General features: G+C 43.2%; 1 protein-coding gene across 3 annotated transcripts in view; it reads right to left on the bottom strand.

Annotated features, from left to right (window-relative positions):
* The window catches only part of DEPTOR (DEP domain containing MTOR interacting protein), a 136262-nt gene that overhangs the window by 15774 nt on the left and 93006 nt on the right, over nucleotides 1-27482 (bottom strand). For 2 of the 3 annotated variants that reach the window (XM_040625796.1, XM_040625795.1), the window contains exons 7-8: nucleotides 21546-21616; nucleotides 19449-19553 (exon numbers count right to left, since the gene is read on the bottom strand). In XM_040625796.1, coding sequence (XP_040481730.1) covers nucleotides 19449-19553; nucleotides 21546-21616 — 176 coding nt within the window. Of the gene's footprint in view, nucleotides 1-9743; nucleotides 10018-19448; nucleotides 19554-21545; nucleotides 21617-27482 lie in introns of those variants that run through there. The other variant, XM_040625797.1, reaches the window with a different exon arrangement.

The following is a 27482-nucleotide window of genomic DNA, read 5'->3' as shown; positions in this document are numbered from 1 at the left end:
TACCACAGGGTATATGCAAATTATCACTCCTACCTGCCCCCCCTTACAAAGTTGGCTTATACTGTGGATACAGAAAGTTCCTTAGAATTCCCTGAAATTGCAACCTGGGGCTGCCAGCAGCAGGAGACACATACTCTCAACGCATGTATTAACTCCCAAGGGAGCTCACAGCTAAAATAGGGAAGAGGCTCCCGAAGGTCAGACTTCCTCTCTGACCCCAAATTCTTTCCTCCACAGAAACCTTTTATCCAATTAGCTGTTTGCCCTTAGAATGCTTTTTATTATTAGGCACTTAACACCCAGAAATTATTTTTTTTCTGGATTATGCTAAAAAGCAAAATGACTATATTAAAAATTTGAAAAGACAGATTACTAAACAAGATGCAGTACACATTAAGGTTATTCATCAGGTAAATAATTATTTTATAACTTTGTTTCCACAAATGCAGTGCATTTTTCATATATTATTTCACTCATAAGGGGTGACCTATAGTGTGCTGGTGATTTCATCCAACCTTTAAGAGCGAACAAAGTCTCATTCTTTTTATTCTACCCCCCAGGTGGTGCCGCTGTGATTACAGCTAAGAATAAAACGGGGTGTGCGTGCATGCGTGCATGCGTGCGTGTGCGTGTACATGTGCGCGTGTGTGTACTTTGCAGAGATAGCACAGGTTACCAGGTACTTGGTAGTATTTTGGTGGGAAAAGTGAAAGAGTTATAAATAGGTCTAAGGGGGAGCGTGCTCTTTTTGAGCGTTTCATCTGGACTAAGTAACCTTAGACACTCTTTGTCATGGCTAATCAGAGCTGAGCACCCCTAGGGGAGGGAACTAGGCCTCCGGTTTCTGCTCTAGAAACTTTTTTTTTTTTTAACCAGTCCCTGGGGCTATATTTGGGACAAAACAATCTGTGGGGCAAGGACACGGCCGCCGATCAGCCTACTCAGGACCGTCTCAGTTAAGGAACTTGCGCCGAAGGACCTAGGGAGGTTCCATGCTGACTTGGCTAAAGATTGGGAGTAAACCCCACCCACCCCCGCCTCCCACGGTCTAGCAATAAACAGTAGGCGTGGCCTGCACGTTATGTTCTGGATCATAACATCTTTAGCAGCCTTGCACACCAGTCCCAGAGAACCGTATGGATTTGAAGATTGGGGTTCTGTCCAATATCTCCATTCCTAGAGAAACACCTAATTCCTGGCAGAGTTGGTAACAGACTTTGCCGGGATTAGCCAGGTGGAGAAATTGAGGACCAGAAACGTAAAATAATTGAAATTGAGGACCAGAAATGTAAAATAATTGCCACACATTTGAAGGGCACCATGATATAATAGAAAGACCAAGAGTTCTGGAACCAGACAGACCTGGGCTAGTTTGGCTTCTGGCTCTGCCATGTACTTGCACAACCAGAGGCTATGACTCAATCTCTGTCAGTCTCAACTATAAAATAAATATAATATCCAGGTTATAGGGTTGTGACAAAGATTAGAGAGATGATCCATATTGAGCAACTGTCACTGTGCTCAGCATGACGCCCAATGAAAATGGGTTCCTTCTTCTCGTTATCCATAAAGAACATACCAGACATGACACTACATTAAGTTGTCTACCCTCTTAGGCCAGCTCCCACACCTGTGCATGTTTACTCGAATGCTAAACCACTGGATTCTGAGCCAGGTCTAAACACCCTTGCTAAGTCTTTATGCAAGAAAGTGATTAATTTATAGGTTAACCCTGGAAAATGGACCTCCATTCTGGGCATTCAAAAATGATCCAGGAAAGTGGCCCAGATGGCCACAGTCAGGTTGGTCATGTTGCTTCCATCTTTCATGAAGTACCTGAAATGAGTCATGCTGTGTACAAAACTCGAGTTTGCTAGAAGGAGGTGTTTTTGTTTTTGTTTGTTTGTTTGTTTTTTAAGCTCAGAGAGAAAAAACCAAACATGGGACTCCTATTTTAAATAGTTCATCTGTCTTGGGCCCTTACCCTAAGGAGCCAGAGGGAAAAAAGAGATAGCTTTTGCTTGCAGAGACAATGGCAGAAGCACCCTCACTCTAGATGTATAGAATACAATCCCTTGTACAGTAGCAGGTACTGGGTACAACTCCTTGAGGGCGTCCTCCCCACCCCCACCCCTCCTTTACTGGATGGCTCTCATATTCAATGTCCCCACCCCTTCCTCATACTTGTACTGAGGATAGTTAGTGGGCCTGATTTTAGGAAGAGCATGAATATAACAAACAAGAGGTGGAGCTCTGTGTAGTCAACTTGGCCAAACCAGAACTACATTTCCCAGATTTCCTTTCCAGTGTACGTCAGGTTTAAGGGGCCACAAGGAGAAATTTGCATAATATCTGGGAAACAGAAGTAAGGCAGTGAACATCACTCATGGCTGCCATGGTTAAATACAGTGAGAGGCTGTGGAGGAGTTCCAGCCTGTCCGTTCTGTGCTGCTCCACTTTCAGTTCTTCTCCCTGACTGATGGCCTTCTGACCAACCGTGGTGCCAAGCCTCCCACCTCCCAATGAGGTCATGGCCGTCCAGAGATTTCTTCACCAGCTTCCCTTACAGTCCCATTCCACAACCTTTAGAAATGAAATTTCGGGTCACCCAACCAGAAATACAGGTTTGGGAACCATAAAAAACTGAGGGGTGTGCTAAGGAAATAAATATGAAAAAAAAAATTTTTTTAAGCTATTTCTCTGTATATATCCTATCCCCACAAGATCAGAAGCTCCTGACAAGAATGCCTTCAGACTCTCCACAGAGTGTGAGACACTTAAGTTCCACATATAGGCCTGTAGCCCAGGATTCCAGTGTAGAGAGACATGGGGACCCCTTGGTACTCGGCCTCCTCTGATTTAGCGAAGGCAGAAGACAGTCATGCCACCGCTGGGCCTACCAAGATATGGTGTGTGCCTGCTCCTGATTACTCTGGCTCTGTGAAGTGGAACTGGACCTCGTCAACCCCAGCTGTGGGTACATGCAGGTGGCTACCCTGCCTGGAACACAGCTCAGTTAGGGTACCATGGTCCCACTGTGGTAACACAGGGGGTCACACGTAGCCATGACAAAGGCAGCTTTTTCCTTTGAGGTGCCGAGGGGCTCTGTGGGCCCTCCCTATGCAGATCTCTGGCTTTCCCCAGCCCAGCAAGAGAGCCCCAGGTAACACCTTCCCTCATGAACTTTTCATCAGTTAGCACAAACTTCTGCCAAATCTGGGCGGCCATACACACCTAGGTATGAAGAGAGAGGGAAAAGGTCAACGTTTCCTCAGCAGAGAAACATCCATCTTTTAAAACGAAAGACCCAATGTATATTTGAATTGAAAAGCAACTGACCTCCACCAGCCTTAAAACTTTCCTTGGGACGGTATGCAATCTCTTTTCCTTTTCTTCTAAAAAGCCTCTGCTGCTCGAAAAGAACAAGACCCAGTGCAATCTTCCCAGGGTACAAGGCCACAGCTGTTAACTGGCATCATCCCCATCAAATGGGGCTGAAACCCCATCCTGAAACTCCATCCCGAGGTACGGGACATGCAACAAGAGCTGTGTTTTACGCCAGCGGTTGGGGGAAGCTGGGTTTCTTGACCCACACGCGGTACCACTGTCATCACTGACAGCAGCCAAGAAGTCAGCATGAGGAAGGGCTCGCAAACGGTGTTATTGAGGTTTACGGGCTGCTTCTTGGCTTGCTTCGCTTTGGGCAAATTCTGGTATCAAAGTGGAGCTAATGCATTTCCAAATGTGCTTGTCACTGATACACCGCAAGGCAATCCCTCACGACCCCAAATACACCCTCCAAAGGCCTTCGCAGCGCGTTTCAAAAATAAACTCTGGAACGCTGTCTTGCCTTTGAATTTCAGGCATGAAAATCCGGGCAGCCCCTTGTCCAGCCACATGACGGGATTCTGCAGTATTATATCCATCTTTCGTGGAGTCCGGATGATAGTTCTCACTTTTGGCTGCTACACATTTAAGTCATGTGGGAGTTTCCAAACAGCACCCTTATCTGGCCCTCACCCCAGACCAACTGCGTCCATACCCTTGGATATGTTTGAGGAGTTTCCCCGGTGATTCTGATGCACTGGGAGGCTCGAGAAACACTGGTCTGGGCCTTAATTCAAGGAGCTTTATGCTCTTGCTTATGCTTGTTCTAAACAAGAGGATTATCTGCAAACCCAGTTCCCCAAAATGGGAATTCATGGCACATGAAGAGCTACAATTCACTTCTCGCTTGGCCCTGAACAACTTCGTTGGGTCTTGATTTTCTTACATGTAAAATGGAGTTTATAGTACGTACTCACTTCTATTCCGGGGAGTTGTGAGAATACAATGAGAAATGTGAGTCTCAGCACATGTGTTACAAAAGCAAGGCACTATTATTATAATAATTATTATCAAAAATAGTTGACCATAATAAAAACTCAAATAGCCCCAATCATATTAGTTACTAAAATGACTATGAGGATAGGGGTGCGGTGCAGGAGGGATGGAAATAGTCTAAATTGGGTGTCCGCGGGCCAAGCATCGAAGTAGATCCATCACTACTTATCAGCACGACCGGATCCTAGTTCGGGTTTTCTCACTTAACCGTGGGTGAGTCACTTCATTTAGGTGGGCCTTACTTTCCTTACTTATAACATGGGAAGGTTAGAATGGGAGATTCTTATCCTGGGGTCCATGGATAAGGTTTGGACAATCCGTGAACAACACTAAACTGTGTGCAAACGCCTCTCTCTCTGTGTCTTTGTTCCTCTTTCTCTCTCTCTCTCTCTCTCACACACATACACATACACCTTTTTTTTTTTTCCTGAGAAGGGGTTCCATAGCTGTCACTGAACTCTCAAAGAGGCATATGACCCCAAGAATCAGCAGAATCAGCAGAATCTTTCTAGCTTTAAGTTTCTGATTATTGACAGAGAAAATAATATCTACCATGGCTGTACCATGGAAATTTAACAGACATTTCTACAATGTTGAATTTCAAACACATTTCATCTAGAAAGATACTCAATGAAAATCCTGCATAAGAGCCAAGAAGAAAAGGTGAATCAACAATTATTAATCACATAATTACAATGGCTTTTGTCACCTCCCAGAAGTCAGACTAGTTTGAAGATGATATCAAGTCCCATACGACCTGCACTGGCCTAGAGAGGTCCTGGGGCCAGCGCATCCTCGGGTCTCTGCCAGCCCAGAGGTTGGGCTCCACCATGGGACTGGTGGAAGGAATATGAATTTGCATGGGGGCTGGAGGATAGATGGGGCAAGAAATAACGTCCTAGGGCAGACAGAGATGACTCTAAAATATGGGACTCAGCCAGAATAAGGACTTGAACGAGTGCCAGACAAAACACAGAAGAAGGAAAAACCAGATACTAAAGCCCTGAGTGGAACAAGGTGTCTGATGAGGTTTGGTACAGACTTTGCTTAAGGCTATCTACGATCACATCATCGAGATCCATACTTGCTCTCATGAGACACCAGGGTTCATGCTTCTGGGCTTCCAGCCAACGGAACACATTCATTCAGAAGCCCAGCTCAAATGTTGGGTATCATACTAACATCTTAAAGATCAATAGATTTGATCTGCTCAGATCCTTGGGATACAGAAAGTTCAGAGAGAAGGCTTTATTTTTTCTATTTCCCAACACTTAGCCCTTTCACTTTTAAGCATTTTAGTGATTTCATTTCTTACTTTGCAAGAACGCCATCTGTCAGTATCATGGTACTGGAGGACACAGCTATGCGATAAGAGCCAACGCAGAAGGGCCCCAAATGCAGTATTATGCTTCTGTCCCAGGATCATCTAAACCCCTGTGTTGTTAAGGGTATTTCTGGCTTCTATCTTCTCTTGATATAACCAGTTCCACACTTAAACAAAAATGACTCCAGAGAATATGATCTAGATCCGGGCATATCTGAATGCACAAAGAAGTCTTAACCTTAGGCAAAATTCTTAACCCCTACAAACCTCATTTTTTTCCACTTGTAAAAATGGAGACAATACTTTGTCCCAGGACAGAGGCGATTATAAATGAAAGAACAAACTGAGGGCTTCAGAGGGGAGGGGGGTGGGGGAATGGGATAGACTGGTGATAGGTAGTAAGGAGGGCACGTATTGCATGGTGCACTGGGTGTTATACGCAAGTAATGAATCATGGAACTTTACATCAAAAACTAGGGATGTACTGTATGGTGACTAACATAACATAATAAAAAATATTAAAAAAAAAAAGAAAGAACAGAGATAATGCACCTGGCACAGTGCCAGCATGTAATGCCACTCAACAAATACTACTTCAATTTATCTTAGGACTGCTTTCACTTGTTCTCCACTAAATCTATTAAAAGGGTGGGACATGAGCCCCCAAACGGAAAATCTATCTTCTTATGCAAATATTTTCAGTACTGTCTGCCTTTGTAGCTGACTGAAATAATGTATTGTCTAGACATTGCCTGACATGCTCAAATCCTTTTAAAAAATAAAAATGAGTACCTGATTTGTACCAGGCAAGATGCTAGGGATTTTCAGATGAATTATCTTGTTCCTGCTAGTCTGTAGTACATATCTTATTTGTCCTTCTACCTAAGAATATAATGACAGGGCTTTGGAAATCAACCTCCAAGGATTTATTTAATATCTCCGAAATAGTAAGACTTGAATAAATGGAATCCAATTTACTGAGGTTTCTAAAAACCTTTTTGAGCACCTGTTAAGGTGTGGCAAGTGCTAGAATGAAATCCCACTGGCTACCTGCCATTCTAACAAGCCTTTTTATCCTAGTAAAGCAGAGATAGTGTCTAGATTAGAGTTTCCATCATCCCTGGCCACAGAAATTAATTTATGACTCAACAAATATTTATTGGGAATGTAGTAGAAAAAGAATTAGATGCTATCCCTGTGTTCACAGAGCACATATCCTAGAGGAGGGTTAGAAGAAGACAAATACCTATCTGTGAAGAAAATAAGTAGGGAGGGAGAAAAGAGAAAAATGAGGGGCTTGGGCAGATACTGCAGGCTTCATCCACCCTACCTCAGCCCAACCTCTCTTTCTCTTGCCCTATAGAAGCTGGAGAATGAAATACTCAAATCCTCCGCACGCCCAGAAATGACCACACAACACAATTCCAGCCAATGAGATGTGGGTGTGAAAATGCTATGAAGACTTTCCATCCTCCCTAAAGAGGAGGAGACATGTAGGGTGAGGTGTAAAAGATAAGGAGTGTCCCGTGACAAGCCATGAGAAGAGAATTCTAGGAGGAAGGAACGACAAGCACAAAAGGCCCGTGGAGAGAAAACAATCACTGATTTGAAGAACCAAAAGGTGATAATGGAGGGGAGCACGGAGGAGAGTGTCCAGGAGGTAAGATTTGAAAGACAGGTGGGGGTCAGATCATGTGGGACTGCATAGGCCACAGTAAGGCTTGTAGATTTCATGCTAAAAGCAATGCGGATGCCATGAAGGATCTCAACAAGAGAGTGGCAGAACCAGATTTCCTTTGGTTGCTAGATGGCTGCAAGAACACATGTAAAGAGAGCAGTTAGGGCCACAGTAGTCCTGGTGAGAGATGACAGGGGCTTGGAGTTGGGGAGATGAAGACAAACAGGTGCATTCGAGCTACATTTTGGAAATGTCTTGAATTGGAGGAAGAAGAGAAAAACAAGCATGACTTCTAGGTTTCCGACCCAAGCAGTTGGGTGGATGGTAATGATATTTACTAAGATGGAAGAGACTGGAGGAGGAAGAGGAATGTATAAAACAGAGCATTCAATCAACTCAATATCCATAATTCCTGCTTCCGTGATATGACCCTCTGCCAAACGGATGTTTTCCCGTTTTGTTCTCCATCATTTTACTTTCTCTCACAGGCTCTCCCTTGAGAACCATAAGCTGTAACTGTAATACCAACAACATCTGATTTCATCTGGCAGAAGAAAAGTAGTGGGTGGAATTAAGAGACTCTGACTCTAAAGGCAAACTGGCAGACTTAGCAATGACTTCACAGGGTTCATCATGGAGTTCTGAAAATGAATGAAATGTGCAAACCTACAAAAATTTGTATCTGAGACTCCAAGTCTTGCATCCAGTAATATTCCTACCAAACACACACATCACAGTTTATAATTAAATATTTGTGTGAATAATTAATATCTCCCTTGTCACTAGACTGAAAACTCCATGAGGGCAGGGACCTCACTGGATTCCCACAGGGTACCGTATGCAGTAGGTGCTCAATAAATATTTTTTGAAGGACGTTTGTACAGCTTTTTATGGTCAGCAAGAGAAACTATGGGTTGTCCCCCAGTACCCATTGTCTTCTCCCTCTTTATTAATAGAACCTCCATTTTTTCCTGGACACATGGCATCTGCATTAATTTCTTAGAGCTACCATAGCAAATACCAAGAACGGGATGGCTTAAAACAACAGAAATTCATTGTCTCATAGTTCTGGAGTCAAGACGTATGAAATTAAGGTATCAGCAAAGCCACGTTCTCTCTGATGGCTCCAGGGGAAATCCTTCTTTGCATCTTCTAGCTTCTGGTGGTTGCTGACAATCATTGGCATTCACTGGCTTATAAATGCATCATCCAGTCCCATGGACATCTTCTCCATGTGTGTCTTCAGCTGCTTTTCTTCTGTGCATATCAGTCCCTATTTCCAAATTTCTCCTTTGTGTAAGGACACCAATCATGGACTAGCGCCCAACCTAATGACTTCATCTTAACTTGATTACCTCTGTCAAGACTCTGTTTCCTTAAGGTCACATTCTCAGGTACTGGGGATTAGGACTTCAGTGTATCTTTTGGTGGGGGGACGTAATTCAACCCATAATTGTCACTCAGAATAAACATTTCCTTCTATCTAAGTGCGGCCATGTGTGGTTATATTCTGACCAATGGATGTAAACAGAAGTAATGGGTGCAGCTTCCAGGGAGTAACAGTGCCCTTCTCCTTCCTTCTTCCTTTATGGATGCCCAGAAGGCAAACCTCATAGTTTGAGTTCCAGCGGCCATCCTAGACCTTCAAGTGACCTTGGCAATGGAAACTGACAAAAGTGAAAATACAAAATAGGAATCAGAGACCACAGAGACACATCTCAGCCTTGGACTGACTTCTTTCCAGCTTTACATGACAAAGAAATACTAGTCTTAGCCACTGTGTGGAAGGATTTTAATGTCACTTATAAAGGAACCTAGTTGTCACTGCTCTACAGCCCCAAACTGTGGAATCTTCTGTAAGTCACACACCAGTGGAGACAGTAAAGACAGTATCACATTTACCTTTACTTTTCCAGATTTTTGGATTTGTCATTGATAAATTCAGGACATGGCTCTGGAAAGAGATTTCCAGCCTTGGTTGGGGTAGTTTTCAATTTCTTCCAGGTATAGGTGAGTCTTGGTCGGCGGGTCTTAGGGTTATCTGCTATTGAGGAATCCTTCAGAAGGTTGACAGGATTTGGCCTTACGTAACTATTCAGGTATGATGCAGAAAATAGGGTGACCACCTAATCTACTGAGGTCCAAGGTGCCTCAAGGTTTTTACTTCTCAGTACCTGCCCTTCCTCCTGTCTTCATGGATCTGGCACAAGGAAAGCCAGTATTAGAGCCCACAGATCAGTGTAGGAATGGCTCAGGATTATATCAAGGTATGGCTAAAACTTGACTCTTTGCTTTCGTAAAAGATCACTTTTTCAACAGCTGTGAATAAAAAGTGTTTATTTTCAACTCAGTGTTAACCAACAGTTTAGCAGCAAGCAAAAACAAACCCACTGCTAGGAGCATAGGAATCGGTGGGGCTGGGACGACGTACCGCCAGTAACTGCTGACTCTAAAATGCACAACTCTGAAATCGGGTTGCATCTATGACCAATGCACCTGGTATCTGGTGACATAGGAGATGATCTCCACCGAAGGGCTACTCCGCAGCTCTGGCCTTGATACTTCATGCACATTTTCTTATCTGCCCTCACACTTATGCCATGAAGCGATGAGAAATGGAGGTTGGGCCTTCCTAAGAAAGTGAGCAAATTGCAATGGCGTGCTGCAACATGGCGGGGACATAGGATCACATAGCCCATGCTCCCCACGATACCCCACTTCAGCTACTGTTTTGCTACTCTGCACTGCATGTTTGTAAATATAAACTTATTTAAGCAAAGATGAGCCAGATAGACTGAGAGTAACACAATAACCGGAACAAGCAATGTAATAACCAACACCTACAAACATTTATGGAGTGTTTATTATGGCCAGCTACTGTGCTAGGACACATTTCATTTTCTTTGACTTGTGAGTGACTATTATAAGTGTCATTGTAAAGGTGATAAACTTGAGGCTTAGATTAGAGTTTGAGTCATTACCCTGGGTCCTACAGAAGGGGTGAAGGTGGGACTCAAACACCTACTGTCTGATATCTAAGTCTGGCTCTTCGTCATATGACCCAGCACCAGGCACAAACGGGAAACTTAAGCCCTTGGAAACATGGGATGGGCCACAAGGTAAAGAATGAGGGAGATGGGCCAGATGAAAGGAAGGAGAATGACTGGCCAAGATCAGTCAGATATAGTTCTGGGAGATTCTAACAGTGGGGGAACTAGAGGTGCTTGTAACAGGGTCACTGGATGAAGCCAGTGGGAAAGGACCTGTGTCCTCAGTATGGCGGCACAGGGGCAGAAACATCTGGGAAATGAGAGGAGCAGGCAGGTTTCATGGATCACAAGGCAAAGGGCAACGCAGACTGGCAAGGCCAGAGCTCAGGGAACCGGAAGCATTTCCAGGCCTGAAGTAATCCTCAGGCTTATGCTAGAAGCCTGATCCTGCTGGACGCCTCTTAGAGGTGCCCACATATTCATACTGTGGGGAAGGGGGAGGGACAGCATGCCTCCCTCACCAACCCTGTGAGGAAGACTCCTCATCTTTCCTCATTTACAAGATGAGGAAAAGGCCCAGAGAAATGAAATAATTTGCCAAATATCGCAGAGACATGAGGCATGCAGCCAGGCTTCTGTCTGACTCTAAAAACTTAAACTAATTTCTGGTGACAGAAATCATAACACTGGTTGCCTCTGGTGGGAGGGGATTGACTGGAAAAAGGCATGAAGGAACTTTCTGGAGTGCTGGAAATGTTTTGTGTTCTGAAGGTAGTTACACAGGTGTGTACATTTGACAAAGTTTATCAAACTATACACTTAAAAACTGTATATTCGGTTGTATGACCATTATGATTCAATTTAACACAATTTTTTATAAAGCTCTTGAGCTTCCTTCCCTAACTCACACATTCTCATTAGGGGTGACTTAGCCTGAAAAGGGGAGTGTGAAAAAATCTTCCTCCTTTTATGTATAAAGCATACACACACACACACACACACACACACACACACACACACAGTCTATAAACAGGAGTACAGTGTATCTGTGTTATCCAAAATTCATGGGAGGGATGATTAGGGGAAAATACGGGCTCCTTAAGAGAAAGATAATAACAAATAAGCTAAGAAACACTCTGCCCTAACTCACTGCTACGCCTCCTTCCAAAATTCTCTTCACACTGCAGTCTAGTCATGGCTTCCATTCTTGTCTTCCAAGGAACCATGGCTCTTTTCTGGGTTTCTTCTATATGGAATAAACCCTTTGTGTGTGTGTGTGTGTGTGTGTGTGTGTGTGTGTGTACACACGTGAACACACATGTGTGTAGAATGCACACACACATACACAAAGTACACAGACACACTCAGGCTCAGTTGACTTCTATCCATTCTTTAGATCTCAGCTCAAGCATTTTTCCTGGGGGAAGAGTTCCCTGTCATTCTTCCCACCCTCCTACAAAAATTAGAAACTCCAGTCCTTTTCTTCATAGCTCTCATCTGTTTATAATTATATATTTAAGAGTGGAATTACTTGATTAATGTCTCTGTTCTCTAGATTGAAAATCCCATGAGGGCCTGACATAGTGTGTGGTGCATGGTAGGCGGTTAATACCGACTGAACAAACAACTGTGCAGAGTTGCCCTGTCTTCCGGAAGACTGTCAGAGCCGGACATGAAGACCACTCCCTGCTAAGGAAGGGCACAGAGCAGCTAAGGGGTCTGAGCTGAGCCCTAAGAAGTGGCCTCTTGTGCAGGCAGGGACCCCCAGGCAAAGTGGTCATTTCTCACCCCACCCTAGCCATGCCTAATGATGAGCAAAGGGACACTCACCCTACTGCTACCTGTCAACAAAGGGACAACAGGGCAGAGGCATAATATGGTACATAAGACATCACCTTTTATTCCCACACATGAGTTTCCTGAACTCAACTGGAAAAGAACTACCTTTAATACAGTCAACAGAATGTCTTTTTTTCATCTTTGCTGTCCATTATCCCACAACTTGCTACTTGAATGTCCAAACTATCTTGGCTAAATTAATTAGGAACTTCAGATGGTTTGCCCAACCTGGACTCTCTTGGTTCAGAAGGAAAAGTCCATGAGATAAACAGGTTTGTTGCTATGAGGAAGAAAGTCCAAAAAGCAGGATTTTTACTTTTTTCCTCCATATAAGAAATAGAAATTTTTGAAAAGCGTAAAAAAAAGAACACAATGACCATGCATGCCTTACTCTGACTCAGATAGTTCTGTTTCTATATAAACATGTGAAGAAACAAACAAAGAGAAAAGAGGCCCCATAAGTCCACATCCATCAATTCATCACAGCAGGAAACAAGAGAAGAAGCCAGGAGTCTTGAAATCCCTCCCGAGTGTTGGCACGGCTTGCATTAAAACTTGAATACTGTTTCTCACAGGATTTAATTATTCCCACCAGAGAAAAAGAAACTTTCCAGAAAAAAGCAAGGGTATCTTTTGTTCCTTATTTGTAAACATGGCTCAAATTTCCTCACAGTGTGAAGGCTGAATGGTTTACCCTAACAAGCATGTGATTAAACTAACACAAGTGAATATTCTGCATCTCACTCGGGTGACCCTGTAAGATCTAGCACTGACCCAAGTGAGAGGCTGGTGCCAAGAATGAAAATTATTCATTTGATCTTCAAGCCAACACAGGTGAACATGTGACTGCCCTAACAATTCATTTTGAATTAAATACAAATTCTTCTCACAAGAGACATCAAAGGTCATGCATCCATGAGCAATTTGTAGGAATTCAAGGTTTATTGGGATATATCATCTATTGGACTCTGCCTCGCGGGTTTGCATTTTATGTAATAAGGCAGTAGGAAGCATTAGTAGGGCTTTGGGGCAGAGGGACCAGGTTTGAATCTAGTTCTGACATTTACAGACTGGGGTGACTTTGGGAAAGAGATGAACTGGGTCTCAGTTTCCTTATTCACAAAGGCGGAAGAACGCTTCCCTCCCACCTTCAAAAAGTTGTAAGAACAATAAAAGAGAGAATGCATATGACATGTGTGGGGACACAATGCAGGTGCTCAATGGGTGAACTCCTCAGCGTTTCTATGGAATCACAGATTCATTAGATCATTGAACAAAATTGTTTCCAGCACTTACTAAATGCCACGAATTGTGCTAAGTACTGGGAATATAGTAGTTAAGACAGACAAGGGCCACATTTATGGAGCTATTGGAGACAGATAGATAGTAAACATAAAAATACTATTATCAGATTCTGATAAATACTATGTCCTGAAAACCTGAGACAGGGCAATAATGATAAAGAGTAACTGGAGGAAGATAGGGAGTATTTAAGGTAGCCTCCTCGGAAAACTGATCTTTAATCTGAGAGTTGAATGACAATAGTAGAGCCAGTCATCCAGCCTTAGGCAGAAAAACTTGGTATTCGGGAGGGATAGACGCAAGGCCAATGAAGCCTTATAGAAGCAAAACAGAGTAGGAGATAATGTTATTCTCAGCAGGGTCCAGATCACGGACACTGTAATCCACGGGAAGGCGTCTGGCCCTTATTCTCATTGTAATCGGAAGCCATTAGAGGATTTTAAGTGCCCGAGTCACTTGATTAGATCTATTTAAGGGCAGACATAGATACAAGCAGGACGTATTTGTGAAATGTAAAATTTCCGCCCTGTCTAGAGTGGAGGACAGCTACTAGGGGATCATGTAAAAAAAAGTTATGATACACAATGTAGTCCGGAAATGGGTTTCAACCTGATGTGATTTAAAAAAAAAAAAAAAAAAGGATGTCATTCAAGGTTGTGACGTGAAGCCATGTTTAAGTGATGGTCATTAGATGGTCGCCTGCAGTCTTGCGGAATAAACTTTATTTCTTTTCAAAGTAGAAGAAAAGAGGTAAGGAATAGAATTATTCCTCCTGGAACAGTTTCTTTCTCCAGGATTTCAGTATTCAGATGCTGGTATTAAATGGCCTTATGTACAGAAAGGGCCTAGCATGATGTAGGGTGAGACACACAGAAGACACTCAATCAATTAGAGTTCCTTCTCTTCTTTCCTCCTTCCCCCTCTTTTGCCTTGAAACAAACCATAGTCTACTGCTATGGAATTCCTAAAGGATGAGTGAAGAGTTCCCAAAGAGAAAATGTAGCAAACGACCTCTTCTAGTTGAAAATGCACTGAACACTGAATGGTTGACTAAGCTTTTGAGGATTCCCATATTTCAGGCTCCATTCTAGAGTTGTAATGCCCGGTGAAAGGCCCCCTAAGTCAGAGGTTTACAGGTTTCATTTTTTAAGCAAAAGAACCGTTTAAAAAAAACCAAAACAGCTCCTAATTCAAAGATGCTAGATCAAATAAGAATTTTAATGACTCTGCAGCTGCTGTTGTAGGAACGGGAGCAAGGAGAGGAGTCGTATGAGACAAAACAGCAAACTTCTTAGAAAAGATGCAACTAATTGTTCTCTTTTTTTATGAGAGTCTTGATTCAGACAAAACTAAAAATAAGGTTATAGTTTGGGGCCTCTTGCAACATCCGTTTCCTTTTAGGTCTCTGGGAACAAACATTTTCCTACTGCTTGCAGAGCAAGTAATCAGAAGGGAAGAGGAGGAACAGACTAAAGACAAACTTCACAAACAAGCTTGAGATCACAGAAAGGTCTAATAACTGACCAAAACATCTAAAACTCAATTGCATTTACAACTGAGGTCAGGCTGGAACCTCCCCTGCTCTACACATTTACACGCTCCCGGCCCTGCCTCTCAGGAATCCCACCCTGCAGTCCTGTCGCCTGATCCAGCCCCACCTGCCTCAGTCAGCTGTGCAGGGAGGCAGGCATGAGAGCTGTGGGGCCATGGGGCTAGGTGGCCATGGCACAAAGGTCTCAGATGTCTCGACTCCAATCTAGAATTGGGGTAGACCTTATCACTCTCCCGAAGAACACATGTTCTCTGAAGTTCTTCCAGACATTCTACAGAAGTAAATTTTAATACAAATACGAAGGTCTCCTCTCATGATGGATTAAGGATGCCATTTAAACCAGGCAAGGAGCTCTCCTTTGGGTCTGGGAAGGTCTAGAAGTGTTAACAGTGGAAAATGGCCCTTAGTTTCTTCAGTCTGGGGCCTGTCCTGTCCACATGCTGGTGGCCCACATCTTAAAACATTCCCATCCCCACATAAAGGTGAAATAAGAGAGAGAAATGTTACACGAGAAACTTAGCTACAAAATGATGTCTGTTTTGGCAAGTAAAGTGGTGAAATTCAGCAGCCACAGTCAGAAAGGCTCAGGTACAAGGCTTTGTCCACATCAGAAAGCAGGGGAAAACCAGGACCGTGACTTGAGGGGTGAGCCTGGTGTTCCACAGAGACAGTGACACTGAAGACAAAGTGAGGCACTTTATATCCTCCTAGCTCAGCTCCTGCCAGTCAGAGGTGCTAAAGGAGGCTTCTGGCCAGAATTTTGGATCATTTCTACCACCCCGACCAAGCATGTCAATCATTGCCCAGGTCAGCGTGTAAGCTCCCACAGGGTAGTGTCCCTGCCCCCACCCTCCCCGAGCACCGGACAACCAGGCACACTGCCCTGCAGTTTTCCTGGACAAGGCCAAAGGGCAACAGCAATGTGACAGGTCACTGGAAACAAGCCTCTAGGATTGGATTATACAAATGGATTTTTATGTAAGTGGAGTCATTCCAGGGCAAGTAAATACGGTAAAATAGGAAACAATTCAGGGTTTTCTGCGAGATAATAATGTGCTAAGTAATTTAAATGATATACGCAGTTAGCTTATATGGAAGGGGAAAATATATCTCTATATATTCATCCCAGTACAGAGTTTGACCAAAGGCAGCTTCTTCGAACAGTTTTTTGTTTGTTTGTTTTTTTAAGAGAGACAGAAAGCAGGGAGAGAGGGGAAGACAGAGCCTGCCGTGGGGCTCAATCTCAGGACCTGAGCCGAAATCAAGGGTTGGAGGCTTAACTGATTGAGCCATCCAGGTGCCCCTTTTTGAACAGTTTTAATGCTATATCTTAACCATCATAAGATTTCATTTGAGTGTTTCTATTAAATGATAAAATGTTGTGTTAGACAATTTAAACAGGTTTTTTGCCTGCTGGACTTATCAGAATTTTTAATATGCTAATGTGCTTTGTGAATTTCCAAAAGGGCGCTAAAGTGCGCCCCAGCTTGAAATAGTTTTGATTACAGGGGCTCCTGGGTGGCTCGGTCCGTTAAGCATCCAGCTCTTGATTTCAGCTCAGCTCATGCATGATCTCAGGCTTGTTGAAATGGAGCCTCTGTGCTGGGCGTGGAGCCTGCTTAAGAGTCTCTCTCTCTCTCCCTCTGCCCTGCTCCCCATGGCTCATGGACACACAAGCACACTCTCTCTCTTTAAATAAATAAATAAATAATTTATTTAAAAAAGAGTTTTGATCACAGAACCTCAGGTCAGGACATTTTGTTGGACCAGAGAGCTGTATAATACAACTTTGGAAATGCTGCCCTAATAAATTCTGTACTGCTCTGAAACACACAAAAACCACTGTACACCCCTTGAGAAACTGAGAATATAAACCATGTGAAGTAGTAGCTTATGAAATTGAAAAAAATATATCAGGTTACCCACTTACCAGGGTTTATACACTAAGGAGTTAATTAACTGATCGATTGACAGTGCCTAGAACAGTGTTTCATGTTAATCGATAAAGATAGACTAAAATCAATTACATGGCCAAGCACAACAAGTGTAAATCCATTGCTTTCCCCAAAGCAAATATGCTTTAAGTCAAAGCCCCATGCGAGTGAGTGCACGCTCAGCACTGAAGCATTCTGCCAAAAATAATTTATACTAGGTGCTTTACTGTGGAAATAAAATACAAAACTCTTGCCCCAGCCAAGAGTTCCATTAGAAGATGACAAATTCAGCCTCGGCACAGATACAAATGCTCGCCCTTTATGCTCCCGGCCAACTTTCCTGCTCCAAGTTTCTTTGGTGCTGTGCCCACTGCGGACCGAGGAGGTAGGAAGGGCCTGTCACACAGAAGAACCTGGCCAACAAGACTTCTGCAACTTGTCCAGAGCACAGGACCTGGTGAGCCCATGCCTCCCCGCATGAATGAGGTGTTCAAATCAGGCCGCAGGGTCAACCCGTAATCCTACAGCATCGATTACCCAGACTGGCTGTAATCTGTGTTCTGCGCACCCCTGAGCTGGTCTCCGCTGCCCACCTTTCTTTTCCAGGGGGTACATCAGCGTCAGAGGGTAAGTGCTGGAAATCAGAGCTGTGAAGATCCAAGTCAATGCCTATTGCTTTACTGGCTTACTGGTCCAGGAAAAGGACCGATGGGAGAGGATGAGAGTGTTGAAGAAATGAGCAGAGGAATGATCTGTAGCTTTCAAGGCCTCTGCACCCTCCCAGGGGCCCAGATAACCAAGACATAAGTGTCCTCTGTGAAATGTTTTACAGATGACAGAACAAAACTGGGTTAGGTAAAGGTGGGGTTTTTAAAAAAGATTTTATTTATTTGAGAGAGAGTGAAGGAGAGGGAGAGAGAATCTGAAGCAGTCTCTGCACTGAGCACAGAGCCTGATGTGGGGCTCGATCCCACAACAAGATCATGACCTGATCTGAAACCAAGAGTTGGACGCTTAACTGACCTAGACACCCAGGTGCCCCAGCTAAAGGAGTTTTGAAGCATAAAACCAATGCTCTCAACACCCTCTTATGTGGTATTTCTGTATAAATAAAAACAATGTGACAGACGGTGACTACCCTTACCCTGGTGAGCACTGAGTAAGCTACAGAATTGTCAAATCAATATGCTGTCCACCTGGAACTAACATAACATTGTATGTTAATTATACTTCAATTCAAAAAGCTTAAAAAAAAACAATGTATAGATATATATACACATACATATATATGTGTGTATATATATATATATATATATATATATATCTCCAGTGTATACATAATATAAGAAGTCTGGAAGAATATAAATCAAAATGTGAACAGGACTATGCTTTGTTGTATGTCAATCATACCCCAATAAAGCTGCTTAAAGTTAACATTAATAATGGTTATCTTTGAGTTACAAAAGATTACAGGCAATTATATATTTTTTTCTGCTGGTCTGTATTTTCTACATTTTCTTCCCCTATATGCATTACCTTAGTACCAAAAAATTTCTAAAAGTAATTTTCATCAACTTGTTTGATGTTGGTGTCATTCTTTGCACGTTATAAAGTGTTTCCACATACTTAATCCATAAAACAGAAGGAAATATTATTACTTGAGAGAGGACGAAACGGGTTCTGAGATAGTTACAGGACTCGTTCAAAGTCAAAGAGCTAGAAATTAGCAGAACCAAAATGGAATCCAGATCTTCTCTTCCAAATCCCATGACTTCTGTTTTCTTTTGCTCACTGCTTGCTGTCTCACATGGTCTAAGCGTGCCCCACTGGCTGCATAAATTCCCCCAGAATATACTTCGTATAGAACCAAAGCTGTAGAGTTATCATATAAGACTTGAGCAAAAAAGTGGGGTGCCGGGGTGGCTCAGTCAGTTAAGCAGCTGCCTTTGGCTCAGGTCATGGTCTCAAGATGCTGGGATCGTGCCCCTCAGTGGGCTCCTTGCTTAGCAGGGAGCCTGCTTCTCCCTCTCTCTTTGCCTGCCAGTCCCCCTGCTTGTGCTCTCTCTCTGGGTCAAATAAATAAATAAAATCTTTTAAAAAACAAGACTTGAGCAAAAAAGCAACCATTTTATGTTCAAACTCAGTACTGGTTGAGGGGAGGGATGAGAAAAACCAAGCGAGGGCTGGAGACCAATGAGACCCCATCAGAGTGTTAGGAAACCTTTTCCTCCTGGTCACCACAACACACACTCTTGGCTTCACTTAACCTTCTTCAGAAAGGGAAAAGGCTGGTGACTAACATAACATAATAAAAAATTTAAAAAAAAAAAAGGGGGAAAGGAAACTTGACCAAAACGGGACCAAAACACTCAGGGTGAGAAACACAGATGGCCGCAAACAGTGACACAGGGCTACAGGTATTCAGACATGGCTCGGTTGGAGGTACCTTCATTCCCGCCGCTGCTGCCGGGCCACTGGGGTCCACAGCCTGGATGTGGCATGGCTTACTTCCTCGCACCACAAAGCCCCAACCAACGGCGTCACCGACAATCTGGAGAGGAAACCACAATTAGCAATCAGCAGGCAGTCTCTGGCAATTTGCCTGTCCTTCCAAGAGAAAGAAAACCAGCCCAAGATTAAGTGCGTGCCCTCACATCTCTCTTCTCTGTGCCATCTGAACCTTGCCAGGAGAGCAAAACACTTTGCTTCTACCCCAAGCACAGGCGTATCGCTGCAGGAAAGGGGGTCAAGAGATACCTGTTTGGCAGAAAGAAGCTTCTTCTGTGAGGGCGCTACCCAGTGCATAACTGGCAGATTGCCTCTTTCTTAGGCCGCTATGTAATTCAATATCAGACTCAAATGGAAAATTTAGAAGATCGTGAAAACATGGTTGAAATTTCTCTCCAGACCCAATTTCTGTTCCAAGTTTATACTTTTCCCCTGGATCTAAATGATACTTTTTGGTGACCTTGCTACATCCTTGAAGTCCAAAGGAAAAATTTAAATTACTAATGGTGGGAAATATGAAGAGTTTTGGTTTTCTTGAAACACGGTTTTTTCTACTAAGAAAAGTAAGTGAATGAGTACATAAAGTTCACAATTATGAGTAGGTGCTGTTCCAAAAGTGGTTTGAAACTGGAGGGTGCCTTTCCCTACAGAGTCGTTAGAACTGGCAGTTACATTCCCTGGGCAGCTCCCTGACACGTCTTCAATGCGCACCCCAACCGAAATGCAGAAGACACACATTCACAACTACTAGCAATGCTGGCATTTACATTTAAAACCAAAAAGAAATACTTACAAATACAATCAACTGTCTCTTGAATGCTTGAGACTGAGGCAAGGCAGGAAAGCAAATGCAATTTTTGAGAACATTCTCTAAATGATGTTTAGGTCCTTCATTGACTTTAGGTTTTGCTGGTATTACCAGTTCCTTATACCTAATTTCACTTCAAAAAGTACAGTTTACCTTTTCCCCTGATACAGATATATTTCCAGTGTTTTTTTCATATTGACTGGCTATGACTGGGCCCGTCTTATTTTAACTCCTCAGTGCCCAGATGTGCAGCAGTCCTTGACAAATATTTGCAGCCTGACTGGGTGTGGAAAGATTTTTTTTTTTTTTTGTCCCTGAGGTAATAAAACAAAAGTCAGAAGATTTTTTTAAAAGATTTTATTTATTTATTTGGGAGAGCGAGCGAGCAGGGGGGGAGGCAGAGGGAGAGGGAAAGGGAGAAGCAGACTCTCTGCTGAGTAGGGAGCCCAATGCAGAGCTTCATTCCAGGCCCCCGGGATCAAGAGCTGAGCTGAAGGCAGATACTTAACCAACTGAACCACCCAGGCACCCCCAAAAGTTAGAAGATTGAAGGAAGAGAAGTGCTTTCAAGAGCACGTCGATGTGGTTTTGTGCAAAGACTGAGAGAAAGAGGTGAGGGATGGAGAGTGGGTGAGGTGCTGTCAAGCAGAGCACTTGGATTCTGTGTAAAGAAAGCCAGTGGGGCCAGTAGTTCCAGAAGGGAGGCTGGAAGACTTCCACGGAGGGGCAGGTGGCCAGGAGGTGCTCACAGGTGAGCAGTGCTCCAAAATCCAGTGCTTGTGTAACTCAAGACAGGCTCAGCATTGTCAAAAGCACCATTCCTTATGGTAGAACAGATGATCCCATAGTTTTGTTTTCTCCCCCTAAAGACTCTTCTAATGCCTTAAATGATTTTGGGGATTAACTATAACACAGAAGGAATTATTGGCATTATTTGCACTGCCATTTGCCTTAAAGTCTGTAATTATATCAGACTACATATGTAATGGAAATCTTTTCTTAAGGGCACATCAAAAGGAGTTTAAAATACTATATTAATCATAAATCATGTCAAGTCCTAACGTATTTTAATGCCCAAGGGTCAAGAAAATCTACTATTAGAATAATGTCATAACAAACGTAAAATTAGAAGGTTTTCAATTCTATCCCTAAGCTACACACTGATACACTGACATGTTGACACGGTACAGAAAATAGGCACGAGAGATACCCAAATGACGAGCTTACCGTGAATGTCTTCCTCGCGTACGGAGCCCCGGGAGTCAGGAGTTCCTCAGAAGTTACAGGTCTCTTCAACACTGTAAGAAAGACACAAGATCAAGGTGTAAACCCTCCTGGCCGTTTGTTCATTCACGTAGCGAATATTTACTGAATGCCTCATATGTGACAGTCCACGAACAAGCATGGCGAAGATCCTTGCCTCACAGTGTATACTCCAGCCAAACTGAGACAGAAAACGTAAGCAGCCATGATTAACCCTAAGCCTGACTTACAGAGCCATGGAAAGAAGAAATGGCACAGGAGTGGGTTGACATTTTTCTGTCAAGAAGAAGTTTTCTAGTGCTCACCCTTCTTTCTTTTGAATCCTGATATGTATTCAACAGGGCAAGGTTAAGAGAGACTTGACTCTAGTGGTCCGATAGCCATGTTTCAAGAGCTAACCCCCCACAACATACCGCACACATCCCACTCTTGGAAGCTTTACTTATTTCCTGATCAATACCCTGGACTGCATGGACACACTCACGGCCTTTTGCCCCAAGGAATGATGCTAAAGAAATGTTAGGCGTACTCGGCATGTGCTAGGCGCTATGCTAAGTGCTCCAAATATATTATCTCATTTACTCACCACAAAAACTATTTAGCTAGGTTCCTCATTGTGGCTATTTAATGAGTGAGAAACCAGAGGTTTAGAAAAGTTAAATAGCTTTGTCCAGGGTCTCAGCCCTCACGGGTAGCAGAATCAGGATTCAAACTCAGGCATTGAGTGCCAGTGCCCATCAGCCACTGCGACATGGCTCCTCCCATGCTCTGCCGTCTCTGTGAGCAGAAGAATGGGCTCAAAATCTCCAGAAGGCAGTGGTGAGTTGTCCTCCTACGACATCTGTTCTTATCAGCTCACTGCTGTTGCCCACCAAGATGGCAAAGACAGCAGCCAATCCCCGACTTGCTGGGTGCCAAAAACCTGCCAATAGTGTAGTCCCTTCTTATCCGTAGGGGATACATTCCACGACCCCCAGTGGGTGCCTGAAGCCTCAAATAGTACTGAGCCCTATAGATACTATGTTTTTTCCTATGCGTACATATCTATGATCAAGTTTAATGTAGAAATGAGTCACAGTAAGAGATTAACACCATTCACTAATAATAAAATAGAACAATTATAACAATATGCTGTAATAAAAGTTATATGAAGTGGTCTCTCTCTCTCAAAATATCTTATTGTCCTGGACTCACCCTTCTTGTGATGATGTGAGATGATAACATGCCTCCAGGATGAGACAAGGTGAGGTGAATGACGCAGGCTCTATGACAGAGCCCTCGGCTACCACTGACCTTCTGATGCTATGCTGGAAGGAGGATCATCTGCTCCCAGGCTGCGGTTGACCTGGGTAACTGACATCACAGAAAGGGAAAAGGAGGACCACTGTAATGAACTTCTCCATCCATCCTGTGCTCACTAAGAACTAGACAGGGGACTGCTACGGCCATCCAGAGAAGCCAGCGAATGGGGAGCCAGGGAGCCTCCTAACCCAGTCAGATAGAGATCATGAACTTGGGTATCACAAAGAAACGTGAGGGGCCAAGGCCAGGCCCCTAACCTGGCAAAGTGCCAGCCTTCAATTCCCTTTGCTGGCAGCATTCAGAGGTCAGAGGCCAGTCCTGGTACAAGGGTGAAGCAGAGAAAGAAAAGGCAGCATGGGGTAAGACCTCGATGACCCACCAGGTAACTTGGCCCTAACAGACCCCCTCTCTGTTAAAGGCAATGAAGTGCTTCTCGTTGAGATGACAAGTGGCTGGGATGATGACTTCTGCTTTCAGAAAGCTCATAAAAGGGAACATGAATTTATGTTTCCCCCAAAAGAAGGAGTATATGGAATATCAATCAAGAAAAGAACCTCTCAGATGAACAGGAGGTAAGAGAAGAGGTACATGGTTGAGGACTGAGCCCTTTTAATTCCCTATCAGACAATTCCTTCCCTCCTCCCCATAACTGCTTCTGGGTGTATGAATTTGGATATAGAAAGCACATTGTACTATAATATTTAACAATGATACTGACCACTTCTTTTAATACACATTCTCTTTCTTTTTATTGAGATACAATTGACATATAAAATTATATTAGTGTCAGGCTACAGCATTAACTCACATAGTTACAACTTTTTTTTTCTTGTGATAAGAACTTTTAAGATTTATTTTCTTGGGGCGCCTGGGTGGCACAGCGGTTAAGCGTCCGCCTTTGGCTCAAGGCGTGATCCCGACATTATGGGATCAAGCCCCACATCAGGCTCCTCTGCTAGGAGCCTGCTTCTTCCCCTCCCACTCCCCCTGCTTGTGTTCCCTCTCTCGCTGGCTGTCTCTGTCAAATAAATAAATAAAAATCTTTAAAAAACAAAAAAGATTTATTTTCTTAGCAACTTCAAAATACACAATACGTGAGCACTGGGTAGTATACTGAACTGATCAGTCATTGAACATTATATCAAAAACCAATGATGTACTCTACCTTGGCTAATTGGATTTAAATAAATAAAAAAATAAGGTATAACACCAAAATAGATAAACAAATCTTAAAGAAATATACAATACAGTATTATAACTATAGTGACCATGCGGTATATAACACTGTCGGGACTTATTTATTTAATAACGGGAAATTTGTACTGTTTGACCTCTTCACCCATTCCTCTGACACCAACCAATCTGTTCCCTGTATATGTGAGTTTGGGTTTTCATTCCCTTTTCATTCCACATATAAGTGAGACCCCATATTTGTCTTTCTGTTTGAATTACTTCACATGGCATAATGCCCTCAAAATCCATCCATGTTGTTGCAAATGGAAGGATTTCCTTTTTTTTTTAATGGCTGAATGATATTCTGTTGTGTATATATACCTCATCTTCTTTATCCATTCATCTATCCATGGACCCTTCGGTTGTTTCCAAGTCTTGGCTATTGTAAATAATGCTGACCAACATGGGGGTGTGGAGAACAATTCAAGCTTGTGTTTTCCTCCCTTTGCATAAATACCCAGAAGTGGAATTGCTGGATTATATGAGAGTTCTATTTTCAGTTTTTCGAGGACCCCCACACACACCATTTTCCACAGTGGCTACACCAATTTACACTCCCACCAACAGTGCACCGGGGATCCCTTTCCTCCCCAACCTTGCCAACACTTATTATTTTTGGTCTTTTTGACAATAGCCATTCTAACAGGTGTGAGATGATAGCTCCTCATGGTTTTGAATCACACCGTACAGTAATATTTGACCACCATGCTAATAAAATAAAATAAATTATAAATTAAAATATTTATTTTAATACATGTTCTCTTTGTTCTGTTGAAAAATATAGAAATCTTGAATCCCATGGAATTATCCTTTAGCTCTCTCTTTTTTTGTCTTTCAGAAGGTATTAACTCATCACAAGGACACCAATCATGGTAATATCTGGTAGCTTTTTTTTTTCCCCTGGTCTGGCTTAGGGCATTTATACACAGTACTAAAAAAAAAAAAAAAATACATGCATATGTAAATCTAATGATTAATTTTAAATACCTTACTGTGAAGGCCTACTTATCTGCTTGAGAAAAAAAAAATCACACCCTGGGAACCCTCCCAAGAGTGAGGGAGAAGCTTGTCAGAATACGGGTAAGATGTAGGACTTACGAACCACGATTCAGACAACCACAATTGAGACCCAAAAAAGGCAACCTGACCTTTCTTTGCTGCCTGCTTATCAGCAAACTTTTCCCTTTGAGCTAAGGGGCAAGGAGAAAGAGGAAACAATGCAAACCCACCTCAGGAACGGCGGATGTGTAGTTCATTTAAGAAATTAACACTTTGTTCTCACTCTCCCATTGTATGCAATCGAAAGCAAGAAAAATGGCTTTAGCATGGCTGACCCCTTCCTGAAACCGAACTCTTCTGTTTCTTTTTTTTTTTTAATATTTTTTTATTATATTATGTTAGTCACCATACAGTACATCCCTGGTTTTTGAGGTAAAGTTCAATGATTCATTAATTGCGTATAACACCCAGTGTACCATGCAATACGTGCCCTCCTTACTACCCATCACAAGCCTATTCCATTCCCCCATCCCCCTCCCCTCTGAAGCCCGCGGTTTGTTTCTCAGAGTCCATAGTCTCTCATGCTTCATTCCCCCTTCTGATGACCCCCCCTTTCTTTATCCCTTTCTCCTCCTACCCATCTTCCTAGTTCTTATGTTCCATAGATGAGAGAAACCATATGATAATTGTCTTTCTCTGCTTGACTTATTTCACTCAGCGTTATCTCCTCCAGTGCCGTCCATGTTGCAGCAAATGTTGAGAAATCGTTCTTTTTGATGGATGAGTAATATTCCATTGTATATATGGACCACAACTTCTTAATCCAGTCATCTGTTGAAGGGCATCTCGGTTCCTTCCATGATTTAGCTATTGTGGACAATGCTGCTATGAACATTGGGGTGCATATGGCCCTTCTCTTCACTACGTCTGTATCTTTGGGGTAAATACCCAGTAGTGCAATGGCTGGATCATAGGGTAGCTCAATTTTTAACTTTTTAAGGGACCTCCACACTGATTTCCAGAGTGGCTGTACCAACTTGCATTCCCACCAACAATGTAGGAGGGATCCCCTTTCTCCACATCCTCTCCAACAATTGTCTCTTGCCTTGTCAATTTTTGCCATTCTAACTGGCATAAGGTGGTATCTTAGTGTGGTTTTGATTTGAATTTCCCTGATGGCTAATGATTTTGAACATTTTTTCATGTGTCTGTTAGCCATTTGTATGTCTTCATTGGAAAAGTGTCTGTTCATATCTTCTGAACTCTTCTGTTTCTAACTTCAGGTCAACCTGTCAGATTTCGACCAGGGGCTTCAAAAAGCCTATTTCTAAGAATACAGTTCTTCTTTCTCATTCTACCTTATCAGCAGTGTTCCATTAATTGAAAAGCCTGGTTCCAAATGGGGGCTCAACGATTTTCCAGACAGAATGAGTGTGGAAGCCAGTTTCTTCATTCACGCGCTGCAGGTTAAGATTTTATTCTTCCAGCTAAGCCTCCAGAAGGTAGCAAAAAAATTGTCAGATTAAGTAAAATATCCTCTCGCCTAGATAACAGCTTCAGATAACAGTTTTCTCCTGAAGCCCTTTGAACAACATCTATTTGTCCTTAGTCTCACTAACATGTGTTTCCCCCCGGCAGAGAGACGATATGTTCACTGAGGGAAGGGGTCATGACCTTCCATCTTCGTATCCCCAAATGTGGTGATGAGCCTAACGAACACAGTCCCTTCCCTGAAGGTGACATACTGGACTAAGGGTAGACAGGGCATGAAACAGAGGGAGTTGAAGGTGTTTTCAAGGCAGTGATTATCAGCATGATGGACCACCGATCTAATCCTGGGAGAGAGGTGGGTAAGGGGCAGCTAGAAGCAGGTGGTATCCGTGCATTACAGGATCCTGTGGGCTGACGAGCTGATTGGGTCAAGGAAGAACTGTTTCTAACCACAAACTCATCAACAGTCTTTGTGCCTAGACCTCTTCTTCTGGAATACAAAGACTATGGAGGCCGATGAGTAGGATTTGAAACTGCTAGGCACCAAGAGTCATTTTCAGAGAGAGCTGGGTTTGCACAGATCCGTGCCTCTTCTTTGGGGGTGCTGGGACCCAAAAGACCTTTGCATCTGCTCAAATCCTCTTTAGGACTGTGGGGCTTCTCCCAGCTGCCGGGACTGCTGATATCTTCAACTGTCTTTGGAACCACCTCTGAAAAGAGCTGCCTTGCCCAAAGTCATGACCTCTTCCCAGGGACAGCCAGCATCTAATGACCGGTCACCATGAGGGCTGAAAGGCCTCACCCCAAGCCGGGACAACTCTGAAGCCGGGACAACTCTGAAGGGCCATCCCAACTCCAGAGCTCCCCTAGGAGTCC

The sequence above is a fragment of the Ursus maritimus genome, unplaced genomic scaffold (assembly GCF_017311325.1).
Source record: "Ursus maritimus isolate PB19 unplaced genomic scaffold, ASM1731132v1 scaffold_9, whole genome shotgun sequence".
NCBI classification, from domain to species: domain Eukaryota; kingdom Metazoa; phylum Chordata; class Mammalia; order Carnivora; family Ursidae; genus Ursus; species Ursus maritimus.
This window is presented reverse-complemented; position numbering and strand designations above follow the sequence as displayed.